The sequence below is a fragment of the Eschrichtius robustus genome, chromosome 2 (assembly GCF_028021215.1).
Source record: "Eschrichtius robustus isolate mEscRob2 chromosome 2, mEscRob2.pri, whole genome shotgun sequence".
NCBI classification, from domain to species: Eukaryota; Metazoa; Chordata; class Mammalia; order Artiodactyla; family Eschrichtiidae; genus Eschrichtius; species Eschrichtius robustus.
The window spans coordinates 112,448,742-112,474,056 of NC_090825.1; the positions used below are offsets into that span (position 1 = coordinate 112,448,742).

At 37.3% G+C, this 25,315-nt stretch overlaps 1 protein-coding gene across 3 annotated transcripts in view; it reads left to right on the plus strand.

Annotated features, from left to right (window-relative positions):
• DDX46 (DEAD-box helicase 46) overlaps window positions 1-25,315 on the plus strand; it is a 57,434-nt gene that overhangs the window by 25,853 nt on the left and 6,266 nt on the right. For 2 of the 3 annotated variants that reach the window (XR_011073110.1, XM_068535915.1), the window contains exons 15-22: window positions 437-599; window positions 9,548-9,741; window positions 11,367-11,504; window positions 11,819-11,968; window positions 14,800-14,976; window positions 17,147-17,365; window positions 17,760-17,904; window positions 24,244-24,317. Coding sequence is in view for 2 of the 3 variants with exons in the window: in XM_068535915.1 (XP_068392016.1) it covers window positions 437-599; window positions 9,548-9,741; window positions 11,367-11,504; window positions 11,819-11,968; window positions 14,800-14,976; window positions 17,147-17,365; window positions 17,760-17,904; window positions 24,244-24,317 (1,260 nt within the window). In the remaining variant the exon portion in view is untranslated. The remainder of the gene's footprint in view (window positions 1-436; window positions 600-9,547; window positions 9,742-11,366; window positions 11,505-11,818; window positions 11,969-14,799; window positions 14,977-17,146; window positions 17,366-17,759; window positions 17,905-24,243; window positions 24,318-25,315) is intronic. The other variant, XM_068535916.1, reaches the window with a different exon arrangement.

Genomic DNA, 25,315 nt, shown 5'->3' on the forward strand with positions numbered 1-25,315 from the left:
TGTCCGCTGCATTGGCAGGCAGATTCTTAACCACTGTGCCACCAGGGAAGCCCTACCAAATATATTTGAATTTGCTCTTCCATGGAACTGTCTGTTTAAATGCTCTTTTAGTTTTTTTCACCAGAAGTGGTGGGCTGGTGATAAAATGTCACATACCTATGTTATTCTTTGGTTAATAGGATGCGAAGTTAAGAGTCAGAGAGAGAACAGATGATCATCTGTCCGCATTTGTAAGGCTCTTAGTCTCTGAAAAGTTACAATTTTTCTTTTGGTCTTAGTGGTTTACCAATTAAAATCAACATTTTCCTACCCCTTCCTAAAGTTATAGGAAGATGTTTGTTGTTTATTTATTTGCCACAAATAAAATGAATATTTTTGTTCATGAAATGTATTTGGATTTTTACTCCATTAACTTGGTACGTTGTGTTGTTTTCAGATTGTGATTGAAGAAGAAAAGAAATTCTTGAAGCTACTTGAACTTCTAGGCCATTATCAAGAATCAGGATCTGTCATTATATTTGTGGATAAGCAGGAACATGCTGATGGTCTTCTGAAAGATTTAATGAGAGCTTCTTACCCTTGCATGTCTCTTCATGGAGGTAATGTTTAATGAAGTCTCTGTTAAGTACTTAACTTAGCCAAGCACTGTGCTGTGTATTTCCTTTGTCTCTAATTTAGCAGTAAATTTTATGTCATCCATGTCAGTTTTCATTCACAACAGTTCTGTGGGGGGGTAAGCATTATTTTATTTCATCTTAGCGTTAAAGAAAATAAGACAACAACACATTGGTTTGATCAAATTCTATAACCATTTAATCAGCTAAGGAGGAATTGAACTTAAAAAATTTTTTTTCAGCCCAAACCCCCAATATTTATTTACAAGTTATTTATATGTACAACTAATGTAATATTATGCTCTTTATAAACATTAACACACAAACAAGAAATTAAAAAACACAAAAATTAGAAATATTCTAGTATTTTCTTCCCACTCCCCCAACGTATCATATGGCACACACCCTATGTTACCTCTCCCCCCACCACCCCCTCACCCTCCACCATCACTTCGGAGCCCCTGCTGTAATCAAAGGGAGCCTTTGGAGTTTCTGAAACAGAGGAGGGACATGGTCTCTGATGACTTTCCCGAATCCGCAAACTAAAAACAGACTGAGACATCAAAGAACTGCAGTTGCCTTAGAGCGCTTTCCACGTGCCAGGAAATGCCTCAGTGCTTTAGTATAACTCATTTAATCCCCAAAACAGCCCTATGCTGTACGTACCATTATTGTCTTTTAAGATATTTTTACCTTAAGATGGAACCGAGGCATAGTGAGGTTAAGAAACTTTGCCAGGGTGACACAGAAATGGTGGAGCCAGAACTGGAACCCACCCTGGGTGGGTCCACGCTCCATGAGCTTAACCGCTACTGGAGGGAGATGAGGGGGGCTCCCTTGGTCAAGTCCCTCACCAGTCACTGCTGTCATGAGAATCCCAGGTACTGTGTGAGGAGGCAGGAGGAAATCACTAACCACCGGGGTACCTCTCACTCGGTTGTCTAGGCAAGGTTGGCTTATCCGCAGTCTCCAGAGGCCAACTCAGCTGGTCACTCAGGTGCAGATCGATAGGCTTGGTTTCTATGAACTTAAAATTTTTGATTTATGTTCTATTCTTTCCATTGTACCATGCTACCTAGAGGTTTTTATTATGATTCACATTAGAGCTTTAATTAATTTCTGTGTAATATCGCCATTGTTATATATATGTGGGACTTAGAACACTAAACATATGGAACAGAGACAGTTTGAATTAAACTCACTAACCAAGTGTTCTGGCAATATGGCTTTGTGACAAACCACCCCCAAATTTAGTGGCAACAGTCGTATTTTTTTTTTCTTTTTTAATGAATCTGCAATTTGTGTAGCTCTTAGCACACATAACTAGTCTTTCTTTCATGCTCTGTCTACTCGGATGGCTCAGTTGGGGTTAGGGATCCATTTCCAATTTGCCTTACTTAGGCAGCTGACAAGTTGGTACTGGCTCTTGACTGAGAGCTCAGTCAGGCTGTTGGCCACGAGTCCTGACTCTTTCCCTTGTGAGGCTGCTTGGCCAGAAGGCAAGAACCAGAAGCTGCCAAGACAGTTAAGGAGGATAATGGGAAGTGGTGGAAATTTTATTTCCACCATATTCTATAGGTCAAAATAGTCACTAGACTGGCCCACATTCAAAGGAATGGAGGCATAGACTCCACCGCGTTATGGGAATATGTCATTCGATATGCAGAAGAGCATGTGGGATAGGACATGCTTTTGCTGCTGTCTTTGGAAAATACAATCTACCACACAAGGCTTCATGTGGAATGCAATTAAAAGGGCTTTGAGGATATGTATTTGGTTAACTTTTAATGTTTGAAAATGACTCGTTGTGTTTTCCTTTTCATTTATTTATTTTTAAAGTTGTGAGTTACATTTTTTAAAAGCTAAATTTATTTATTTATTTATTTATTTTTGGCTGTGTTGGGTCTTCGTTGCCGCGTGCGGGCTTTCTCCAGTTGTGGTGAGTGGGGGCTACGCTTCGTTGTGGTGCACGGGCTTCTCATTGCAGTGGCTTCTCTTGTTGTGGAGCACGGGCTCTACGTGCCCGGGCTTCAGTAGTTGTGGCACGTGGACTCAGCAGTTGTGGCTCGCGGGCTCTAGAGCGCAGGCTCAGTAGTTGTGGTGCACAGGCTTAGTTGCTCCGCAGCATGAAATTATGTAGGGCTTTTGAAGAATTATTTTTTTTAAAGGTGTAACCATGAAATTCCTAATGTGCACATGTAATTAATGTGCATTTCATGCATAATACATAATGTAATGGCATTAGTTGTGAGAAGTGTGGGTGTTAGTATGTCTGAAATGCATACAGTTTTGTGCCCCTTTAGAAGAAAAAAGAATACAAACTACAAAACATTTAGTCCATTCTTCCTGCTAGGATTATTGCAACCGCAAGATGCTACTCACTCTGGATTGTGACCAAATGACAGAAAATCCTGGACTTGTTCATTTGTAGGATGGAGATTATGGTATTTCTGTTCTTCTAAGATTGACCTCCGTAAAGGGGCAGTCAGGCTGATTTGCAGAACCTATCGCTTAATGGAATAATAGCTGTTTATTCCTGCTTACTCTTCTGAATAGTGAGAAGGAAGCTCAGAGACACTCTGAGTGCTGCCACTTCCAGAGCCACCTGTAGTTCTCTAGTCTTCAGGTCTAGTGGAGGGAGAAAGGGAGGCAGGAGGTTGGAGAGTGGATGTGTTCTGCCCACTCCTGGTTTTGTTAACCTGAGACAATTTTCTCAGTTCAACAATTAGAGCATTCCACAGTTGCTTGACTTTTTTGTTAGAGCACAAAGGCCAGGTAATTGTAGTTTATGAACAAAATATATGGAGAGCATATTGTTCTTAATACTCTATTTTTGATTTATCACATACCTGCATTCCTCTAAACTTTCCTCTAAACTGGGTTAAAAAATGAAAGAAGAAATCTGAAAATACTGTCATTAAACCATGGCTATAATTTCTATTCTGTCAGTCATCCATTTCTTCATTTTTGCACTAATAATGAAGAATTTTAAAATTCCTTAAAGACGCAACCTGCATTTAATATGGTAAATATTGCTGAAATTAGGAAAGTAGCACAATGGTTTCTTCTTTCAGGTGTTTATGATATATGAAAACAGAGACATTTTAAAATAGGGCAAAATGCTTCAATGAGACTTTTGACATGTACTATTAATATCAGTTACTTTTTCTTTTGGTTCTCTGCAAGTAACAGAAAATATGAACTCAGCTGCTGTAAATCATGAGGAATATTTACTGTTTTACAAAACATGAAATCCCATGGTCGAACGATTCCAGGGGACTTCCCTGGCGGTCCAGTGGTTAAGACTCCGTGCTTCCACTGCAGGGGGCCTGGGTTCTATCCCTGGTTGGGGAACTAAGAGGCCACATGCTGCAAGGTGCATCCAAAGAAAAAAAAAAACGGAAAACGATTCCAGGATTGCTTCACTCAGCAGTAGCTCAGTGTTACCATATTGTAGTTTCTATACTGCCATCTTGAGCATAATAACTTAGTTATTAAGCTAAGCTTTCTTTATGGCAGCAAAAAGCCTTCTGCAGGCTCAGTCATCACTTCCAGATCTGACAACTTCCAGAGGAGGAAGACTGTTTTCCATATATCTATGGCTTTTCTTCCCCCTCATTTTTATTACCAAAATTTTCAAACACAGAAAATCTGAGAAAACTATATCGTGAACACCCTTGAATATCTAATACTAGATTCTACAATTAACATTTTGTTACATTTATCTGTCACATCTTTAGCCATCTGTCCTTTTACCCACTCCTCAATTTTTCTTAGTTTTTTTAAAAAATAAATTTCTTTTTATTTATTTATTTTTGGCTGCGTTGGGTCTTTGTTGCTGCGCGCGGGCTTTCTCTAGTTGCAGCGAGCGGGGGCTACTCTTCGTTGTGGTGCGCGGGCTTCTCATTGCGGTGGCCTCTCTTGTTGTGGAGCACAGGCTCTTGGCGCGCGGCCTTCAGTAGTTGTGGCTTGCAGGCTCTAGAGCGCAAGCTCAGTAGTTGTGGCACACGGGCTTAGTTGCTCCGTGGCATGTGGGATCTTCCCAGACCAGGGCTGGAACCTGTGTCCCCTGCATTGGCAGGGGGATTCTTAACCACTGCGCCACCAGGGAAGCCCTTTCTTAGTTTTTTGATACATTTCAGAATACGTTGCAGCATCAGCACATTTCACTTCAGTGTGCACATGATTAACACTAGTTAAAAATTTTTTTAAATAAAAAATCTGTAAGTAAACTATAGTGAAATATACAGATTCTGAGTGTACCATTTGATGAGTTTTGACAAATTCATGTAAGTTGTGAAACCCAAACCTCTGTTAAGATGTAACCTCAGAAATTTCCCTCAGTCCCTGCCCCCACTTCTTACATTTTTTTCCCAACTTTACCTGTTTTAGAATTTCAGATAAATGGAACCATACATTATGGACTGTTTTGTATCAGGTATCTTTGACTCTGCATATATTTTTGAGTTTTCATCCATGTTGGATGTAACAGCTCTTCCCTTTTATTGCTGAGTAATACTCCAGTGTATAAATATATCATAGTTTGTTTAGTCATTTCTGTTGGTCACCTAGGCTACTTCCAGTTTTTTGGCTGTTTTAACCATCCCAAAGGATTCACCATAATCAGGATACAGAATAGTTCCCTCACCCCGCAAAACTCCCTTGTCCTATCCCTATGCAGAGTAACTCTAAGGTTCTCTTTCCTCTTGTACATAGCTCCTTGAAACCACTGATGTGCTCTTATAAGAATGTCTATAAATGCAGTCACACATTATACAGCTTTTTGCAGTTGGCTTTTTTTTCACTCAGCGTGATGGCTTTGAGATCCATTCAAGTTGTTGCATTGTTCATTTCTTTTTATTATCTAATAGTATATTTTGTGTGGATGTACCACTGTTTGTGTATTTCTTTATCTGTTGAAGGACATTTGGGTTGTTTCCAGTTTTAGACAATTATGAATAGAGCTGCTATTAAATATGTAAGTCCAGATTTTTGTGTGAACATTTCATTTCTCAAGGGTAGATAACCAGGAATGGGATAGCTGGGTCGTATGGTAAGTTGATTTAGATATGATTTTCTTTGTATTCATTCTCCTTGGGGTTTACCGCCTTCTAGAATCTGTAAATTTATGTCTTGCATCTAATTTGGGAAATTCTTGGCTGTTATTTCTTTTTTAAAAAATTAATTACTTAATTAATTAATTTGGTTGCACCAGGTCTTAGTTGTGGAAGGCAGGCTCCTTAGTTGTGGCATGCAAACTGTTAGTTGCGGCATGCGTGTGGGATCTAGTTCCCTTACCAGGGATCGAACCTGGGCCCCCTGCACTGGGAGTGTGGAGTCTTATCCACTGCGCCACCAGGGAAGTCCCTTGACTGTTATTTCTTGATTTATTGATTGATTGATTGTTTTACTGCCCTATTTTCTTCTCTCTTTTTGGGACTCCAATTGTGTGTATGTTAAGCCTTTTGATTCTGTCTCACATATCACTGATGGTATGTTCAGTCTTTGTTTTTCAATCTTTTTTCTCTCTAAGACTGAATAATTTCTTTGACTCTGTCTTCAAGTTCACTGTGTATTTTTGGTCATCTCTTATCTGCTAATAATAAGCCCATTCAGTGAATTTTTAAATTCAATTATTGTATTTTTTTTAGTTCTAGAATTTCCAGTTGGCTCTCTTTTATATTTTACTGATTCTCTAATTAAATTTCCTAGCCATTCATTATAAGCATTTAAAAGTTTTTTTCCTTGATCACAATTATAATAGTTGCTTTAAAATCTTTGACTATTAATTATAATGTCTTGGTCATCTGAAGTCAGTTTCTATTATCTTTTCTTTTGATTTTGTTTTATAGTTTTCTGTTTCTTTGTATGTCTAGTAATTTTGGTTTGTATACTGGCATTTGTGAATGATACCTTGTAGAGTCTGAATTCTCTTATGTTTTATTTAAGTTTTTTTGTTTTTTTTTTTTTTTTTAAATAGGGCATTAACTTGGCTGGACCCATATTTGAAACTGTCTTTCTTGTAATGGGCAGCCTCTGAAATTTCTAATAATTTCTTTCAGCCAGAGCTGGGCTACTTGGATTCTGCCACATGTGTGTATAGTTTAGGTGTCAGATATTTGGGCAGCGTTTTTTTTTGTTTTTAATTTTATTCCTTCCTCCCTCCCTCCCTTCCTCGTTTCTGCACCCAGGCTTTCTCTAGTTGCAGTGAGCGGGGGCTTTGTTGCAGTGCGGAGGCTTCTCTTGTTGCGCAGCACGGGTTCTAGATGCATGAGCTTCAGTACTTGCGGCATGTGGGCTCAGTAGTTGCGGTGCGTGGGCTCTAGGGCGCGTGGGCTTCAGTAGTTGTGGCGCATGGACTTATTTGCTCCGCGGCATGTGGGATCTTCCCGGACCTGGGCTCGAACCCATGTCCCCTACATTGGCAGGCAGATTCTTAACCACTGTGCCACCAGGGAAGTCCTTGGACAATGTTTTTATGCACTGTTGGACGTGCCTGCTCTGTTGTTCTTTCTGGGATTTATCCCCTCTTTTCTGGTCCTGAGTTTATCCTGAATGCTTTCTTCTTGTTTCTTCTTGTCAGTAAGACTGTTTCTGTTCAGGTTTTGACTTCCCTACCTGGGCTGCTCAGGGCCCGCTCCCAAACAGAAAGTTTAAAATAAAGAAGTAAAATCCTGTAAACTCAACCAGTGCCATTGCATTCTTCCAGGTGTCAACTCCCTTCCAGTTTCTGCCTTCTTTTAGTCACTCTCTGGTGCCTTCAGGTAGTTAGTTTTTTATATTTTGTCCAGAATTCATAGTTGTTACCCACAGGAGGGTTAGTCTGTAAGATTTCCCCTACCTTGATGTAAATGTGTATTTTTTTATATATGTAAGGAAATTTTTCCCCATAATCCCCTGTCTGTACTTCATCTTTTTGGTCAGAATGGCTTCACATGCTTATGCCTAATTCATTCAAAGACAAGGGAATGACAAATGGTTCTTAATGTATTATCCTTGCACCCCTGAGGTTTCTGAGATTTTCAGGGGTTTCATGAGGTCAAAAATATTTCCATAATAACCCCGCCAAGTTATTTGCCTTTTTCACTTTCATTCTTTCATCAGTGTATACGTAGTATAGCTTTCTAGAGGTTGCACAGCGTGTTAAATTGCAACAGATTGAATGCAGAAGATATGAGACTCCAACTATCTTCTGTTAAGCCAGACATCAAAGAGATTTGCAAAAATGTGAAGCACCTTATTTTTATTGTTTTGGAAAAGTTACTTTTCACAAAAATATATTTTTTTAGCATGTAATTGTTTTATTATTTTTTAAAAAGTTAATAAATATTTAAAATTTTCCTCAGTTCTAGTTTCTAATACATTAAATATTGATAGAGATGACCTAGATAAACTAAAGCTCTCTGGGTCTGGTTCTTATTAATTTTAAGAGTGCACAGACAACCTGAGCACAGAAAGTTTGAGAAGGGCTAGTTTACACTAATCATTACTCACCTCCTGAGACTGAGAATTAGGCTCATCTCTGGTTTGATATATGTGACCATGTGTTGGGTGGATAACAAAATTGAGGTCATGTTAAAAAGGAAGAGGGTTAATGGTTGCTGCCATTAACTGCTAACTCTACTGCACATGTGTCAGGATACCTCAGTCTACAGTAAAAGTTGTGGTATTTTTAAATTATAAACTTAATGTATATGGTTACTGATTCCACTAATTTTTCTTATGAGGTTTTTGGGTACAGTGTTGGATCCTAGTTTCCTTGAGATAAGATCCAAATATTTTCCATAATTCAATCTTTGAAGAGTACATTTAAAACTTTAGGTAATATAAATTAATATTGATAAATATTTAGACGCTAAATGTTCTGTATATGTTAAACACAGGTTTTATACGGAATGTTAGAATATCTCTTGCTGCAAAAATGAATTTCAAGGTTTGAGAATTTATCCCATTCCCTTCTCTGATCACTAGAGATTCCCAGGTACCCCATCATAAAGTATATTTGTGGCCTGGACATTTTGTAAAAGAACATTTTGGTATTTTATGCTCTGCTTTGTCACTCATCCTGAGGCTCTTTGAGTAACAAATTTTAAGAGAGATCCAGTTGGGTACTTTTTAAGCAGTGCACCATAAACTTTAATGTGCATATGTAATCACCTATGGATCTTGTTAAAATGCAGAATCTGACTCGGTAGTTTGGGGTAGGATCTGAGATTCTGCATTTCTAACAAGCTCTCATGTGATGCTGCTCCTGGTCCTTGGGACAAAACTGTGAGTAGCAAGGCTCTAAAGAACCTGTGAGAGAACTAGAAAGATCTGAATCCTGTCAATATAGGCTGAATGTACCTGCCTTTTTCCCGTTTGCCCCCATAAGAGATACAGGTTAGTGATTCTGAGGTTGGGCTTCTGGAGTGATAAGCCTTATATATAAGAAAGGGGGCAAAACAGGGCAGATTTGGAAGTCATAAATAGCAGTAACTTTTGATCTTGCCATTCAATTTCCTTAGTCTTTTTTTTTGTTTGTTTTTTAAATTTTTTATTGACATGCAGTTGATTTACAGTGTTGTGTTTCAGGTGCACAGCAAAATGATTCAGTTATATATTATATCTATTCTCTTTTAGTTTCTTTTCAATTATAGGTTATTATAAGATGTTGAGTATAGTTTCCTATGCTATACTGTAGATCCTTGTTGGTTATCTATTTTATATATAGTAGTGTGTATATTTTAATCCCAAACTCCTAATTTATCACTCCTCACCAACCCCCCCCCCCCCCCAAGTCTTTTACTTTCTGTATGGTAGTTGTTGGACATGTGGTCAATATAAGTTGGATTTGTTCTTTACCCCGTGTTTAACTTCTTTGTCTGAATGTCAGAGGAAATGGAAAATTTAATTTGAATATGTGGTTTTACAACTCTTTAATTTACTTGCAGGCATTGATCAATATGACAGAGATAGCATCATAAATGATTTTAAGAATGGGACCTGCAAACTTCTTGTTGCTACGTCTGTTGCTGCCCGAGGCCTAGATGTGAAACATCTGATTCTTGTAGTAAATTATAGCTGCCCCAACCATTATGAGGATTATGTGCACAGAGCAGGACGGACTGGAAGAGCAGGCAACAAAGTAAAAATAATTGCTTTTAAAGTTGATTTCTATTATGTTAAAATACAAGTGTTTCTTTATGATTATAAAGAGGAGATAATAGGAGTTATGGGGACATTCTGAAAATCCTTCATCATCAGAGTATGGGGAATAGTTGATGTTCATCATTTATGTACATATACATGTCTTAAGTGCTGTTCTCTGTAGGCAGACAGTGTTAACCATTTGTGTCCCCAAAAGGTATTTTTCCCCACCTAAAAATTTCTGTATATACATACATGCATATAGGTCAAGATCTTTCATTGCTTTTTTTAAAATAAGAGATCATGAAATACACTCAGCCCACACCTATCACCCCTGTTCTCACCCCCCCATACACATGAATATTATTTGCTTTTTTGACTTATCTGTATTCTGTTAAGTATATAGTTCTAACTCATTCTTTTTGAAGGCAGCAGAATATTCCATTGTTGGAAGCACTGATGGTGATATATTTGATATCACAACCGTGGACATTTCTACATACTGAAGCAATAATAATATTAATAGGTTATATTTATGGAGTATTTATTAAATGCCCACCACTGTTCTGAGTGCTTTACATATATCATCTCATTTTATTCTCACAAATTCCTTTTGAGGTGGATAATATTACCCCTTTTAACAGATGAGAAAAGTTGAGGCACACTGACATTGTTACTTGCCAAATTTACATAGCTAATAAGTAGTGATGGCATTTATTCTTTTAACCTGAGTTATTCTGTGGATTTTGGGAAACTTTTTGTGTAAAGGGCCAGGTAGTTAAAATTGTAGCCTTTTTGGGCCACACACAGTCTCTGTCACATCGTGTGTGTGTGTGTGTGTGTGTATATACACAACCCTAAAAAATGTAATACCACTTTTAGTTCATGGGTCGTATAAAAGTAGGCCATGGGTCAAATCTGGTAACTAGGTACTCCTGAAATAAAATATTAAATCATGTTTTAAAATTTATAGCAGTTCACTGGTAGGGTAGAGCTTTTTGTGAAGATGGCAATCTAATTGTAGTTTGCTGTTCCTCTACTTACAACTCCAGTCTTTCTCTTGCCTGAACCAAAGAGCTGCTGGGGACACCTGCATCCTTAGGCTTTAGAGAATCCCAGGGAAGTGATGTAGCTGACTTCATTTTTGTATATGTTAAAAACATACCAGATATACATGTGTGTATGTTTTTATATCTTTTAATTGGTCTTTAAAAAATATGGGAAGCTGTATTCTAGGACGTTAATACAGGTTAGCTGGGGTAGAGAGGTGCAGTAGGTAGTGGAGGAAGGGAATGCAAGCAAAAAGGGAGAAATAAGATATATTAAAGTTAATACTTATGACAGTGGAGTTGTGCATTTATGTAAAAATCACATGTATTTCCCTTTATGCATAAAGAGATTAGAAATTTTCTGGTTTTGCTTATTTTTAAATATTAAACTTAGGTATTTCACTTTCAACCATTAAAGAATTTAGTAGGACTCTTTTGTGGTCTTTGAAATTCTTTAGTAATGGAGTCATCTTAAAGAGGGTATATTAGGTGACTCAGATTTTATCTTGTTTGTGATCTAAGGAGGATTCATCTTGTTAGTGTTTAATAGTACCACTTTTTCATCATTCACTAGGGCTACGCCTATACTTTCATCACAGAAGATCAGGCTCGGTATGCTGGTGACATAATTAAAGCCCTTGAATTGTCAGGGACTGCAGTGCCACCTGATCTAGAGAAACTTTGGAGTGATTTCAAAGATCAACAGAAAGCTGTGAGTTTTTTAACTCTCATTTTTATGCAAGTCATTGTGTTCTAAATCTTGAATATTTAATACCTGTAAATCTTGATAGGATTATTTTCATTTATCTCTTTAGAGAGGAAGGGAAAGGAGTGAAAACAAAATGCTCCCTTTTGCTTCAACTTAGTATTTTTTGTAGTCTACATAGAGTTCTTTTTTCTCACATGCTAGATGAAATGTTTTTGTTACATTGTCATACACCGCCTTGAAAAATATTTAATTGCCATAAATTCCTGAACATTAAAGTTTTTTATTATGAAATTAACTTTCTTGTTTTTCCTTGAAAGGAAGGGAAAATAATTAAAAAGAGTAGTGGGTTCTCTGGTAAGGGATTCAAGTTTGATGAAACAGAACAAGCTTTGGCAAATGAGAGAAAGAAGTTACAAAAAGCTGCTCTTGGTCTTCAAGATTCAGATGATGAGGATGCTGCAGTTGATGTAAGTATTGTTGTTCTAAGCCTTATTCTTACCAGTTGAAGCAGTTATTCCTTTTGTACTGGAGGTTTTACCATAGGCTTGTTTAGTTAGCAAGTTACTGGAAACTTTTCGTTATGTACCCTTCTCAGTTTTTTTCTATGTATACAGACGTATTCACATATGCCTGTATTTCTGTATTTTCATAAAAATGAGATCATACTGCTTTATAATCTTCTTTACAATAGTCCTATGTTGAAATCTTCCCTTTTAGTAAATTCACTCTTATGCTATTCTTTGGTTACATATTTCATTATATGGATGTTCCACAGTTTAATGAATCAAATCCCTATTTTTGAATATATGGAAACAAACATGTTTGTTTCCATATATTCTTTATTTGGAATATACTTTACTTCGTCGCTCATTCTTGAACATTAAACCTTGCACATTCGTCGCATTAAGTCTTGAGGATGAATGTATAAATGGAATTTGCTAGGCCAAAGGGTATATCTAATTTGGTCTTAAAACATTGTCAGATTGTTCTCCTGCAAGGTGAGTACCAGTTTGCACTCACAGTAGTGTTATATAAGAGTGCCTGGCTCCTTGTATCTTTAACATCATTGGTACTAATATTGTTTTTTAATCTTTTACAATTTAATTGTTATACAACATCCTTATTAATAATAATAGTCAGCATTTATTGAGTGCTACTAAGTGCCATGTCCTGTGCAAAGGGCTTTACAGGGATTATTTCATTTACTTCCTCACAATAGCCAGATGAGTGGATACTCAGAGTATTCCCATTTTATAATTGAGACCGAGGCTTAGGAAGAAATAATAACCTTTTCAGATTTGCATAGCTGTTATGGGGAGGAGCTGGGATCTATACCCGTTCTGTTCTTACTTCAAAGCCCATGTTCTTAGCTTACGGAATTATTTGTAACCCAGTGAAAAGGGACCCTGAGGACTCAGCAAGTTAAGGGTTTCACAGAGTATTCTTTGGAGCCCTAATCCCAGGAGCTTGAGCTTTAGATGTTTTCATTATAAAATAATTTTGGAAAATCTGCCTAATATATACCACTATTAGTGGTATCCTATCAAAGGATGTGAAAAGTCATTAATAAAATAATCTTATTTAACTTTATTTGACCCAGAAATCTTCCAACATATTTGATATTTGATCATAGAACTTTTTTTTTTGTTTTTGAAACATACCCGGTTAAACCTTAGCTCAGAACACAATTTAGGAAATCAGGAATTCAATCTGATCTTGTCATTTCAGGAAATGACCACACTGGCTGTTAAGCACAGCCAGGACCAGAACCAAGGTCTCCTATTAACTCTAGGCCATTTCTTACTAGCATACCATACTGGCTTAAAATTCAATTAAGTCAATATTTTAGTTATTTGTTACCATGTAACAAATCAATCCAAAACTTAGTAGGTTAAAACAATAAACATTTATTATCTCATGATTCCTGAGGGTTAGGAAATCAGGAGCAGTTTAGCCAAGTAGTTCTTACTTAGGGTCTCATGAGGTTGCAGTCAAGCTGTTGTCCCAGGTTGCAGTTATCTGAAGGCTTCACTGATGCAGGACCATCTTCTTCCAAGATGGCTTAGTCACTTTAATGTTGGTAGGATGCCTCTGTTCTTCACTTTGCATTTGTGTCCTTACAGCATGGCAGCTGGCTGCCCCAGAATGAGTGATCCAAGAGAGAGCAAAGAGGAAAGCCTTAGTACCTTTTATGACTAGTCTCTGAGGTTACATACTGGCTTTTCCACTTTTTTTTGTCTGTTAGAAACAAGTCACTAAGTCCAGCCCACATTTAAGGAGAGGCTCCACCTCTTGGAGGGAAGAGTATTAAATAATATGTGGCTTTGTTTTTAAAACCACCTCAGTTTTTTTATGTTACTTAAACATTTTTTAAAAATCTCATAATGAAATATGTTGATTTTTTTCCTTCTTGTTAAAATATTATATAAGTTTTGTAAAAAAATAGAGCAATACTAAAGTGAATAAAGTTAAAAGTAAAGTTACCCCTGTCAGCTAGCTCCATATACCTTCCCCATTCCTGATTTATGCATTTGTTTTGGATTTTAACGCCATGTATGCTGTTTAATTTAAAAGGGTTAATTAAATGTTAGTTTAAAAGTAGTTGGTAACTCAAACCCCTTATTAGATAACAAATATTTTAAAAAGGAGATAAGTTGTCTGTTTCCATTTCAGTAAAAGGTCTTTCTAAATTAACCTAATTAATTTTAAACCCTGAAAAAAGCTTGCTCCTCATTTGAGATTTAAAATATTAGCCTAATTTTCAGCACTGCTCTTGCTTTGATGGGGAAACCAACCTTCATTTCTTTCCTTCCTTGAAGGAAAAAAACAATAAAGGCTTTTTTTCCTGATTCTCTTACCCAGTTTTTTGGTAAATCCAATTGCATTTTTGGAGTTGGGAAGAATTTTAGGAACCCTGTTGCAGCATTTCCCCTGTGAACCACTGTCTGTATTTTTAGATGTCCACTGGTCTTGAGTTATTGCCCTTCGTCCAGCCTCTTTCATTGCAGTGTATGTAATGTGGCCTTAAGGCCGTGGCCCTGGAGCAACTCAGCTGCATCAAGTTGTCTGCTCTGTCTTGACAGCACATGTTCTTCATTTACTGAATTGGGATGTATCTGTACCACTCAGGAGTCTGCTGAAGTGGTTCTTGCAGCCTTGTATCTGTTTCTTTCTTTCCTTCCTTCCTCCCTCCCTCTCTCCCCTCTCCTCCCTTTCCTTTCCCCTTCCCCTCCTCTTCTCCCTCTATAAATTGGTATTTTTAATTAGATTTTTACTAATCCTTTTTCTTCTTGTTTAGATTGATGAGCAAATTGAAAGCATGTTTAATTCAAAGAAGAGAGTGAAGGATATGGCTGCTCCTGGAACATCTAGTGTTCCTGCTCCAACTGCAGGAAATGCTGAGAAGTTAGAAATTGCAAAGAGATTGGCTCTTAGAATCAATGCTCAGAAGAATTTGGGCATTGAGTCTCAGGTATTAAGTAATTTGTTCCAAGTCTTAGTACTTCTTGTAAGTTCTTTGATTTAAATGCTTTTCAGGAATTATGTCAGCACAAGTGAACAAGAAGTTATTTTAGACATTGAGGTAGTAAGCATTTAACATTATTCTCAATACAGAATTCTTCAATTATTATATTTGGGTGATTTCTCTAGTGTGGTTAACTGAGGTCTTAATGCCTGTTCTGGAAGGCCTAACTGTTAAGCATGTTAACCATGGATAATTTTATAAAGTAGTATTCTGATTGATCTTACCAAAATCCTAAAGAAATAACTCTCTTTTCTTTCTTTTCTGTTTATATTAGGTGGGTTATTGGGCACACAAACAATACCTTGGAAGTACGAATATCCAGTTACATAACTGAAACTAACATGGGTTTAGACAGTGGGAAAATGTGTTAAATATTTCACTTGCCTTGTTTCTCTTGGGAGTTTTTTGGTTAACTTAATTTTTTTTTTTTTTTGAAATATAGTTGATTTATAGTGTTGTGATAGTTTTTGCTGTACAGCAAAGTGATTCAGTTGTACATATATATATATTCTTACTCTTTTCCATTATGGTTTATTACAGGATATTGAATATAGTTCCCTCTGCTATACAATAGGACCTTCTTTACCCATTCTCTATATAATAGTTTGCATCTGCTAATCCCAAACTCCCAATCCATCCCTCCCCCACCCCCCTCCCCCTTGGCAACCACAAACAAGTCTGTTCTCTATGTCTGAGTCTGTTTCTGTTTTGTAGATAGGTTCATTTGTGTCATATTTTAGATTCCACATATAAGTAATATCATATGGTATTTGTCTTTCTCTTCCTGACTTACTTTGCTTAGTATGATAATCTCTAGGTTCATCATGTTGCTGCAAATGGCATTATTTCATTCTTTTTTATGGCTGAGTAGTATTCCATTGTGTGTATGTATATATGTACATATATGTACGTGTGTGTGTGTGTTTGTATACACATACCATATCTTCTTTATCCATTCCTGGACATTTAGGTTGTTTCCATGTCTTGGCTATTGTAAATAGTGCTGCTATGAACATAAGGGTGCATGTATCTTTTTGAATTATAGTTTTGTCCAGATATATTCCCAGGAGTGGGATTGCTGGATCATATGGCAACTCTACTTTTAGTTTTTTGAGGAACCTCCATACTGTTCTCCATAGTTGCTGCACCAGTTTACATTCGCACCAACAGTGTAGGAGGGTTCCCTTTTCTCCACACCCTCTCCAGCATTTTGGTTAACTTAATTTTTAACTAAGGTTAAATTTTCATAGCATTCCTAAAGAACAATTTGTTAATTTTGACAGTATTTTTAAGATTTTGAGAGTTTGGGGACCTGCAGGGCCCTGTGTCCAGTAGCCTGTATAGGTTCAGGTCGGTATTGTCCAAGTGGGATGACCAAGCTAGAGGCCAGTGGGCTGACCCAGTGAGGCAGCCACAGTCAAGGCTTAGAGCCTTGGGTCTCTGCATCTGTTTTATTTAGCCAGTGAGTTACTATGAAGTGTTTACTATACTCAAGCCTGTGCCTCTTCTGACAACGGACACAGCACCTCACCTAATATTGTCTTGGATTATTGCTACTAATAACTCTTTATTGTGAAAGCAAATGGCTCTAACTTTTCGCTGTTGTTGGAAGAGCTTGAGGTGTGAGTCGTGTATTACCCACAGAAGAATTATCTCTGCATTAGGCACATAGTAAAATTAAGTTCAAATTTAAAAAAATGTGTTGAGTAAAGTCATTTACTGTAATTTATAGAATGTTGGGTTGGTCCGTGGAGGGAGGAAGAGCTCAGTGGTGGTAGTGGGCAAAGATTCTGATTCAGAGGAAACTCCTAGTAGCCACAAAGTATGTAAATGATTTTAGAAATATTATACTATATTTGACATCAAGAGTTACCTAATTATCTAAGATTCAGTAGAATTTTTAATGTAGAATTGAATATTCTTGTTTTCTCATCAAGTAAGGGAGATATATTAAACTGTCTGTTATAAATATATGCTGTTAAATTGCACTTATGGTTAGCACTCTACATTAGAAAGATGCTTTTAGTTAGTGGCTTTCCAGAGAATACTTTGTGGTGGGATCTTTGGTCTTGTCTCTGCCCTCATTTGAGATTTGACTGTAGGTCTTCTTTAACTGCAGGATGTGATGCAGCAGGCCACCAATGCAATTCTCAGAGGTGGCACCATCCTGGCTCCCACTGTCTCTGCAAAAACCATTGCAGAGCAACTTGCTGAAAAGATCAATGCCAAGCTTAATTATGTGCCTTTGGAGAAACAAGAAGAGGAGAGACAGGATGGTGGACAGAATGAATCTTTTAAGAGATATGAAGAAGAATTAGAGATCAATGACTTCCCACAGGCAAGTAACAGATTTAAACTTTTTTTTTTTTATTGTAGAGTAGAAACTCCTTTTTTAGGAGCGAAAATGCCTTGTTTAAAACCCATGAACATTTAAATGGCTGCTTTACTTTTTATCTAGATGGGGAGACAACACTAGAAATTCCATTTTTATGATTATGTTCTAGTTACATTAGAATCTAAATGAATTTATGATGTAGGTGTTAATTATAATCTTAATATTGACCATAATATGATTTAGTTAACCTATTCTTTGTCAGTACATCAGGTTTCTTTATTCTGTTGTAAAGTGATTTTTCCCCCCACTCTTTTTTATTTTATTTTATTTATTTATTTATTTATTTATTTAACATCTTTATTGGAGTATAATTGTCCCCCCACTCTTTATTTCATAGACTGCTAGGTGGAAAGTTACCTCTAAGGAAGCTCTGCAGAGAATCAGTGAATATTCTGAAGCTGCAATTACAATCAGAGGAACATACTTCCCACCTGGCAAAGAACCCAAGGAAGGAGAGCGGAAAATTTACTTGGCAATTGAAAGTATGTACTGTTCGTTCTGTTTCAATCTTGAGTTAGATCACAGTTGATATAGATGTAATAGACACAGAAAGAATATGAGGTCAGTTCTAGAGAGGACTGAAAATGAGGAACACCTATAAGAAAAAAAATAGTTTCATCTATCATTGTGGTCTTTATTTAGAAGTTTAGTACATATATAGAGGTGAATGATCTGTGTTTGGGACTCTTTCAGTTTTGACGATTTGGTCAAATTGAAAATCACTCTATAAGAAAACGTGTATTTTCGGGACAGGTCTGTTTATGCTTCCAGTAAGTAGAACGTTCAGGCCAAAGTTTAGGTTAGAAAGTAAATCAACTATATATAATAGTCCACTTAATGCTTGTTTATCCAAGCAAATATTGCCTCTGATTTTATGCCTAAAAGTTCATACATACCTTTTTAAAAAATAGAATAGGACAATTAATACCATAACTCACAGGGTATATTTACTTTTTTATTTTTGGCTGAGTTGGGTCTTCGTTGCTGTGCTCGGGCTTTCTCTAGTTGTGGCCATCAGGGGCTACTCTTTGTTGCGGTGTGCAGTCTTCTCATTGCGGTGGCTTCTCTTGTTGTGGAGCATGGGCTCTAGGCGGGTGGGCTTCAGTAGTTGCAGCACGCGGGTTGTAGAGCACAGGCCTCAGTAGTCGTGGCGCACGGGCTTAGTTGCTCTGCAACATGTGGGATCTTCCCGGACCAGGGCTCGAACCCATGTCCCCTGCATTGGCAGGCGGATTCTTAACCACTGCGCCACCAAGGAAGTCCCTCAAAGGGTATAAGTAATGCGTTATCTAAGAGTGATGAAGTGTGTTTTTAAACCTTATTTTATACATTCATGAATGAATTCAAAAGACAGTTTCCAGTTTGATTTTTTTCCTACTTTGTTATCTACTGCATGGTAGATAACTTGTCTCCCTTCTATATTTAATTTGAACATTTTTATAATAGATTTTTAAGCATAAACCAGCCACAGATCCATTTCTTCTATTTAATGAACTAAATATTTTTTGAACGCTGGTGTTGGAGCTGTGAAGAGGTTTTACTCCGTGTGTCATGTAAATCCAGAGTCTGCATACCTACTGCTTAAATGGCTTAGTTGGCTGCAAAGGAGCTCTCCCACACCTTGTATAATCTTAAACACCAGTCTAGTCCTTCGAGTTATACACATCACTTCTAACAAGGAAGCCTTACTTGATCTCATTTCACCACTCTGTAGCTCTTTACTTGCTTTGTTTTTCTTCACAGTACTCATTACATAGAAATTATAGTATATTTTTACTTGTTTCTGTCTCCCCTACTAGAGCTCTGTGAATGCAGTGACTTTATCATCTGCTGTATTCCCAGTGTCTGACACATGGTAGGCACTTGATAAATTTTCTGAATAATGCATCTGATCATGCTCTAGAGCCACTTCTGTTCTGCACACAAAATATTATTTGACAGGCATATCCATGTGATCTCTCTAAAGCCGCACTGTCCAATAAAAACTCTGATGGCTATGGAGCACTTGAAATATGGCCAAGAAATTTTAAATTTAATTTAATTTTTATTAACTTAAATCTAAATAGCCACGTAGCTGATGGCTACTGAATTGGCTAGCTCAGCTCTAAAGTTTGTTGCTGGAAAGATCAATGGAAGTATAAACTGAAAGTATATTGTAAATAAGGTTTATCACTAGTTAGTATTTTCTTGTTATATTTTGGCATTCCTTTGATTGTTGTGAAGACTTTATAACTGTAGGTAAGTTCCTTACTGAAATAAATATAAACTAAAAATGATTTAAATATATATGAGGACTTATTTTTAGGGTTTGATTCTTTCCTGGCCAAAACAAAGAGAATTTCACAGATGTGAAAGTAAGTTAGTACTGTGCCTATTTACTTTACTTTTAACTGGTGACCTCAAATTGTTTTTGTGTGACTTCTTAACATAAAGACTACAAGAAGAGAAATGCACGTGCAGTGTGCATCCCATTTACCCTAAGTAGAAGTTGTTTCCTGGTCAAAATGCTTGATAGGATCAGAGTAAGTTAAAAAACAGAAAAGTTTTGTTACCAGGATTGAGCTGGGTTTTTGTTTTTGTTTTTTTCTCCTTTAATAAGGGTTTGCCTGGTTGATGTAAGGTTTTTATTAGTTTCTGAGTTCTGATAAAATTGATTTTAACAGTTTTTGCAAGTTTATTCACTGCTTTTGTGGAGGGACAGGCTTTTGAAGTTCCCTCCTGTGCCATTTTCACTGATATCACTCTCACTTTTGGACTTTTTAAAATGAATAATGATGAATTGTGGCAAAGGTAAAACTCAGATATAGCCTTTATGTTTTCCATATTATTGAAATTCTACCTTTACAGTACAGTAAGATTCATACATATGTTAAATGGTGTGCAAAGAATGTGGGTCCAGAACTAGGCAAGTCGTATTTTTTTATTTGTGATTGTGACTTTGAGAACCTGGATCATATCTATTTCAAGTCAGGTTTTTAAATGGCACCCTTTTATGTATTCTGAAAGACTTTTGCTCTGCCAGTGACTCAGTGTGTTTCTGAATCATGTGACACTGTTCCTTATTGTGAGGTAAAATGTGGGTTGCTGGCACCTCAGCGTTCAAGGAGAGAAAATTACACTGACATCTTTCTGCACTTGGAACTGGACAGCTTTCTCTTACTACTGTGTTCATTAGGCCATACAGGATGTCATTCAGTAGAATCTGATGATAAAACCTTTGGTAAACATGGAGTCATCCTTGTATATTCAGCTTGAATGTCATAGGTGTCATTTAAGCAAAACCAGTATTGTATTTTATTTTTATTATTATTTTTTGCAATAACATAACTGTAGTTTATTCTGACTATCTCTAAGATTTCAAAACCAGTATTTTAAATGACTGCCTTTTAAAGAGGTAAATCAGAGATGATTGTTTGCTTTGAAAAAAGATCCCATATATAATTTATTAATTTAAAGGTAATTATACTTATTTAGTGTAGTATAATGAATGTATGCCAGGTTTAATTTGTATATAACTTTATCAGAACACATCTCCTGTACTACCAAGTGAAGTGAAATGAGAAGCCCACAGCTTCTGCTGACTTTTCTATCCACCTAAAATGGTTCTGGGCGCTTCTTTCCACTGTCAACTTGTACTTAGGAAGTAACATCTAATTTTTATAATCTAAGCAAGGTTTTTCTCCCCCAGTAAAAAGATAACCTTGTCAGAAATGAATCTTGAGAATTCTGGCGACATAAATATGCTAAATAAGAGCTGGAGATTGGTAATTAAAATGATGTAAAGCTTTGAGAATTTTCATAGATGATTAGATTTAAAGGATCTTTTAGTTTTTGAAACTCCAACCAAATCAACTGAACACTAATAGGATGAAAACAGGTGTTGGAAGGAGCCTAGTGTCATCTGTTTCTAGTTCTGTAATTGGAGGGACCCCACTGCCTGGCTCCTTAGAGGCTCTGTGTGGCTCAGCAGCTCCCGGCAGTACGAAGGAGAACAGGAAGGACGTATGTGCCTAGCCAGTCTGTATAATTTATAGCCTGTTTTGTGACCCTCTGTTTTTACTAGTGGAGAATCCCTTAAAAGCAGCCAGAGTTGTTTTGGGACCAATGAAAGGAAATGCCACTTTTTCATGACAGCTTATAAACATATGTAACCTATTACCTAAAGAAGCTGTGTCAGTCAAAAATTTAAACTGGTCCAAATGGTCAGGCTCTAACTAACGCAGGAAAATTGCTCTTCACTTGGAGCTGGGTGGGAGTATCATTTTCCTTCTTTTTAAAACAGCAGAGAATGTCAACAGGCTACACATCAACTCATGCCAAGTAGCATATTTTCCTCCTGAATTTCATTTTTTTAATAATTTTCATTCTGGCTTGGCTCTTGATTATACCCTTGGCTTCACATTCATCCACCTCTCTTCCCTTCCAGCACCCACAGCTTTAAAATGTTGTGGTCAGTGGCTGGTCGAGGTGTAGGAGTTAAATTAGATATGTTGCTATGACTTCACAGCCATACTCATGGCCCTTTCCTTCCTGTTGTTAAACTGTTTCTTTTTCTTCCTCCTTCTTCTCCTCCTCTTCTTTCTCCACTTCCTCCTCCTCCCCTCCCCCCTCCCGTTTCTTTTCCTCTTCTCCCTCCCACTCCTCCCTTCCTCCTTTCCTCTCCTCTCCTCTCCTCTCTATGGGTTTGAAAAAGTTAGCATATCTAATACGGGGGGAAATTTTCCCATTTCTTGTGAATTGTTTTCCTTATTTGATTTTCTTATATAAAATGATAAAAACAGGACTTCCCTGGTGGTTCAGTGGTTAAGACTTCGAGCTTCTACTGCAGGGGACATGGGTTCGATCTCTGGTCGGGGAAGTTCCACATGCCATGCGGGGCAACCAAAAAAAAAAAAATTTTTTTTTTTTAAATGATAAAAACATAGTTCTCTACAACCCCAGTTCTTCTTTTATTCTTTGACATTTCACTCCTAGTCCTTAATCTCTAGTGTACTTCTTTGGTCCAGCTCTATTCCTTTTATAGGTGTGCACCGTGTTACCTCTCTAGATGTACCTACTTCCTGGCATTGTCCCCTGGCTTCAAATCCCTCCACACTTACCCTTGATGGCTCTCTAATCTCCATCTCTCCTCTACTTCTGCTCCTTGTTTCCATTGGCCTTACTGAAATTTCCAACTTGGTGTCCCCTGAGCACCTCAGCCACAACGGTCTCAGAATCGAATTACATCCACTATCACTGCTAATAGTAGCACCTGTTCTTCCTCTTGGATTCAATATCTCCTTTATTACCTGTTATTTTCTTTACTTGGTACTCAACTCTTAGCATCTTTGTTCCTCTTCTTCACTGTTCACATCTAGTCAGAAAAAAACGTCTTGTCCATTCTGCCTTAAAAATGTGCTTTCAGGGACTTCCTTGGCAGTCCAGTGGTTAAGACTCCACGCTTCCACTGCTGGGGGCAGGGGTTCAATTCCTTCTCAGGGAACTAAGATTCCGCATGCCACACGTGTGGCCAAAAAAAAAAAAAGTGCTTTAATGATGGTATGAACACAATCCTGTGAGAGCCCTGAGGGAGAAAACACTTAACCCCACCTGGAGAAGTTAGGGAAAGATTCTTGGAAGAAGTGATACTTAAAAGTTGCTCTGGGGACTTCCCTGGTGGCGCAGTGGTTAAGACTCCGCCTGCCAGTGCAGGGGACACGGGTTCGAGACCTGGTCTGGGAAGATCCCACATGCTGTAGAGCAACTAAGCCCATGTGCCACAACTACCGGGCCTGCACTCTAGAGCCCGCGAGCCACAACTACTGAGCCCGCGTGCCACAACTACTGAAGCCCGCGCACCTAGAGCCTGTGCCCTGCAACAAGAGAAGCCACCACAATGAGAAGCCTGCGCACTGCAATGAAGAGTAGCCCCCGCTTGCCACAGCTAGAGAAAGCCTGCGTGCAGCAATGAAGACCCAATGCAGCGAAAAACAAATAAATAAAATTTTATTAAAAAATAAAATAAAAGTTGCTCTGGTAGACTACTTACTACCTACTCATCTTGCTGTAATATCTTTACAAGTTTGTTTTTCTAGTAGCCTACAAGATCATAAAGAGATGAATGAGTACTTTGTATAATGAATCTCTTATAGTATAGCATACATGGTGGGTGCTTAATGTTTCTTGAATTTATAACTATACAGATGTCTCCAGCCTACCTCATCTACTTGGCTATCTTGCTGTGTTCTTTCACACACTTTAAAAAGATTTTTCAACCATGCTGTACTTCTCTTACTTTTCAGTAGTTAAGCATGACTTTCTTAATCTGTACCATTACACACATGATTCCCTTTGTAAAATACTTTTCATGTCATCTCTCCTCCTCCAACTTGGCTAGTCCTCCATTCATCTTTTAAGACTTTGCTCAGGTGACACTTTTCCAAAACATTTGCTGAATTTAAAGAGCATAATAAACATCCAATAAATATTTGCTAAATAAATGAACCGAGGAAGTTATATTTTCCTTTTACTTTTTCTTCTCTTCTGGACAAATTGCGAATTATCTTTTCTTTGCATACCAACATAACAAGAACTTGTAACACTAGTACCTCACTAACCTTAACACTCTTAACACTAACCTCACTGGCTACATTTGAAACTCTAAAAGTAATCATAATAATAAGCAGCCATGATACAATGTAGATGATGTTCCACCAGGTATTGAAAGACTATCTTGGCAAGTAGTACAATGTTGCTGAAAGTCACCTGCCGATCTCTATGAAGTAGATAAACATCCAGCATAATTCTAGTAATACAAATAATGTTCTCCACTCACTCACCAGGTGCCAATGAACTGGCTGTGCAGAAAGCAAAGGCAGAAATCACCAGGCTTATAAAAGAAGAACTGATCCGGCTGGTGAGTGAAAACCTCAAGGACTTATTTATTTAATAAATGTTTTATTGAACTATAATGTAAATAAGAAAAGTAGACAAATGATATACATATAGTTTGATGAATTTTCACAAAATAAGCACACTGATGTGATCACTACCCAGTTGAAGAAATACAGAACGTCACCAGTATCCCAGAAGCCCTGCTCATGCCCCTCCTTGTCACTATTCATTGCCCCCAAATGTAACATTATTCTGACTTTCAACATTGCAGATTAGTTTCGCCTATTTTTGAACTCCATATAAGTGGAATCAAATGCTGTGTACTCTTTTATATCTGATTTCTTTCACTCAACATTACTTTGAGGAAATCAATAGTATTAAATAGTATAGTATTTAAGCATGTGAATATACCACAGTTAATTTATGTTTTAGACTTTGAGGTCATTTTAGTTTTTGGTTTTATGAATAATGCTTCTATGAACATTCTTCCACGTCTCTTTGGTACACGTTAGTATATTTTTTTCTTGAGTATATACCTTGGAGTAGAATTGCTAGTTATAGGGTATGTGTAGTTTAGCAGAGTAGTTATACCAGTTTACATTACCTTCAGCAGTGTATCAAAATTCCAGTTTCTCTACATTTTTGCCAGTGTTTTTAAACTTAGGTGTTTTGAGTGTTTTTAAACTTAGATGAGGACTTAATTTTTGGATAAAGCGGCCTTTTATAGACCACCTTTCCAAAGGAAGCAGACACATCCCTGTAAACTCTCCCTACAGTGTGTACATTGGGATGAGGACCCTTTGAAAGGAAACTATCCTTTCTCTAAGAATGTGTTTTTGAGGGCTTTTCTCAAATTTCCCTTACAGAACATTCTTTCGGGTGGATAAAAAATTTAAAGAATAGAAGGTACATAAAACAAGAGGGAAGAATAAAAACAACGTTTAAATCAAGTGACTTTCACCAAGGAGTGATAGAAAAAGAATGTCACCACCATTAAGTTGGTTCAGAACTGTTGTTAAG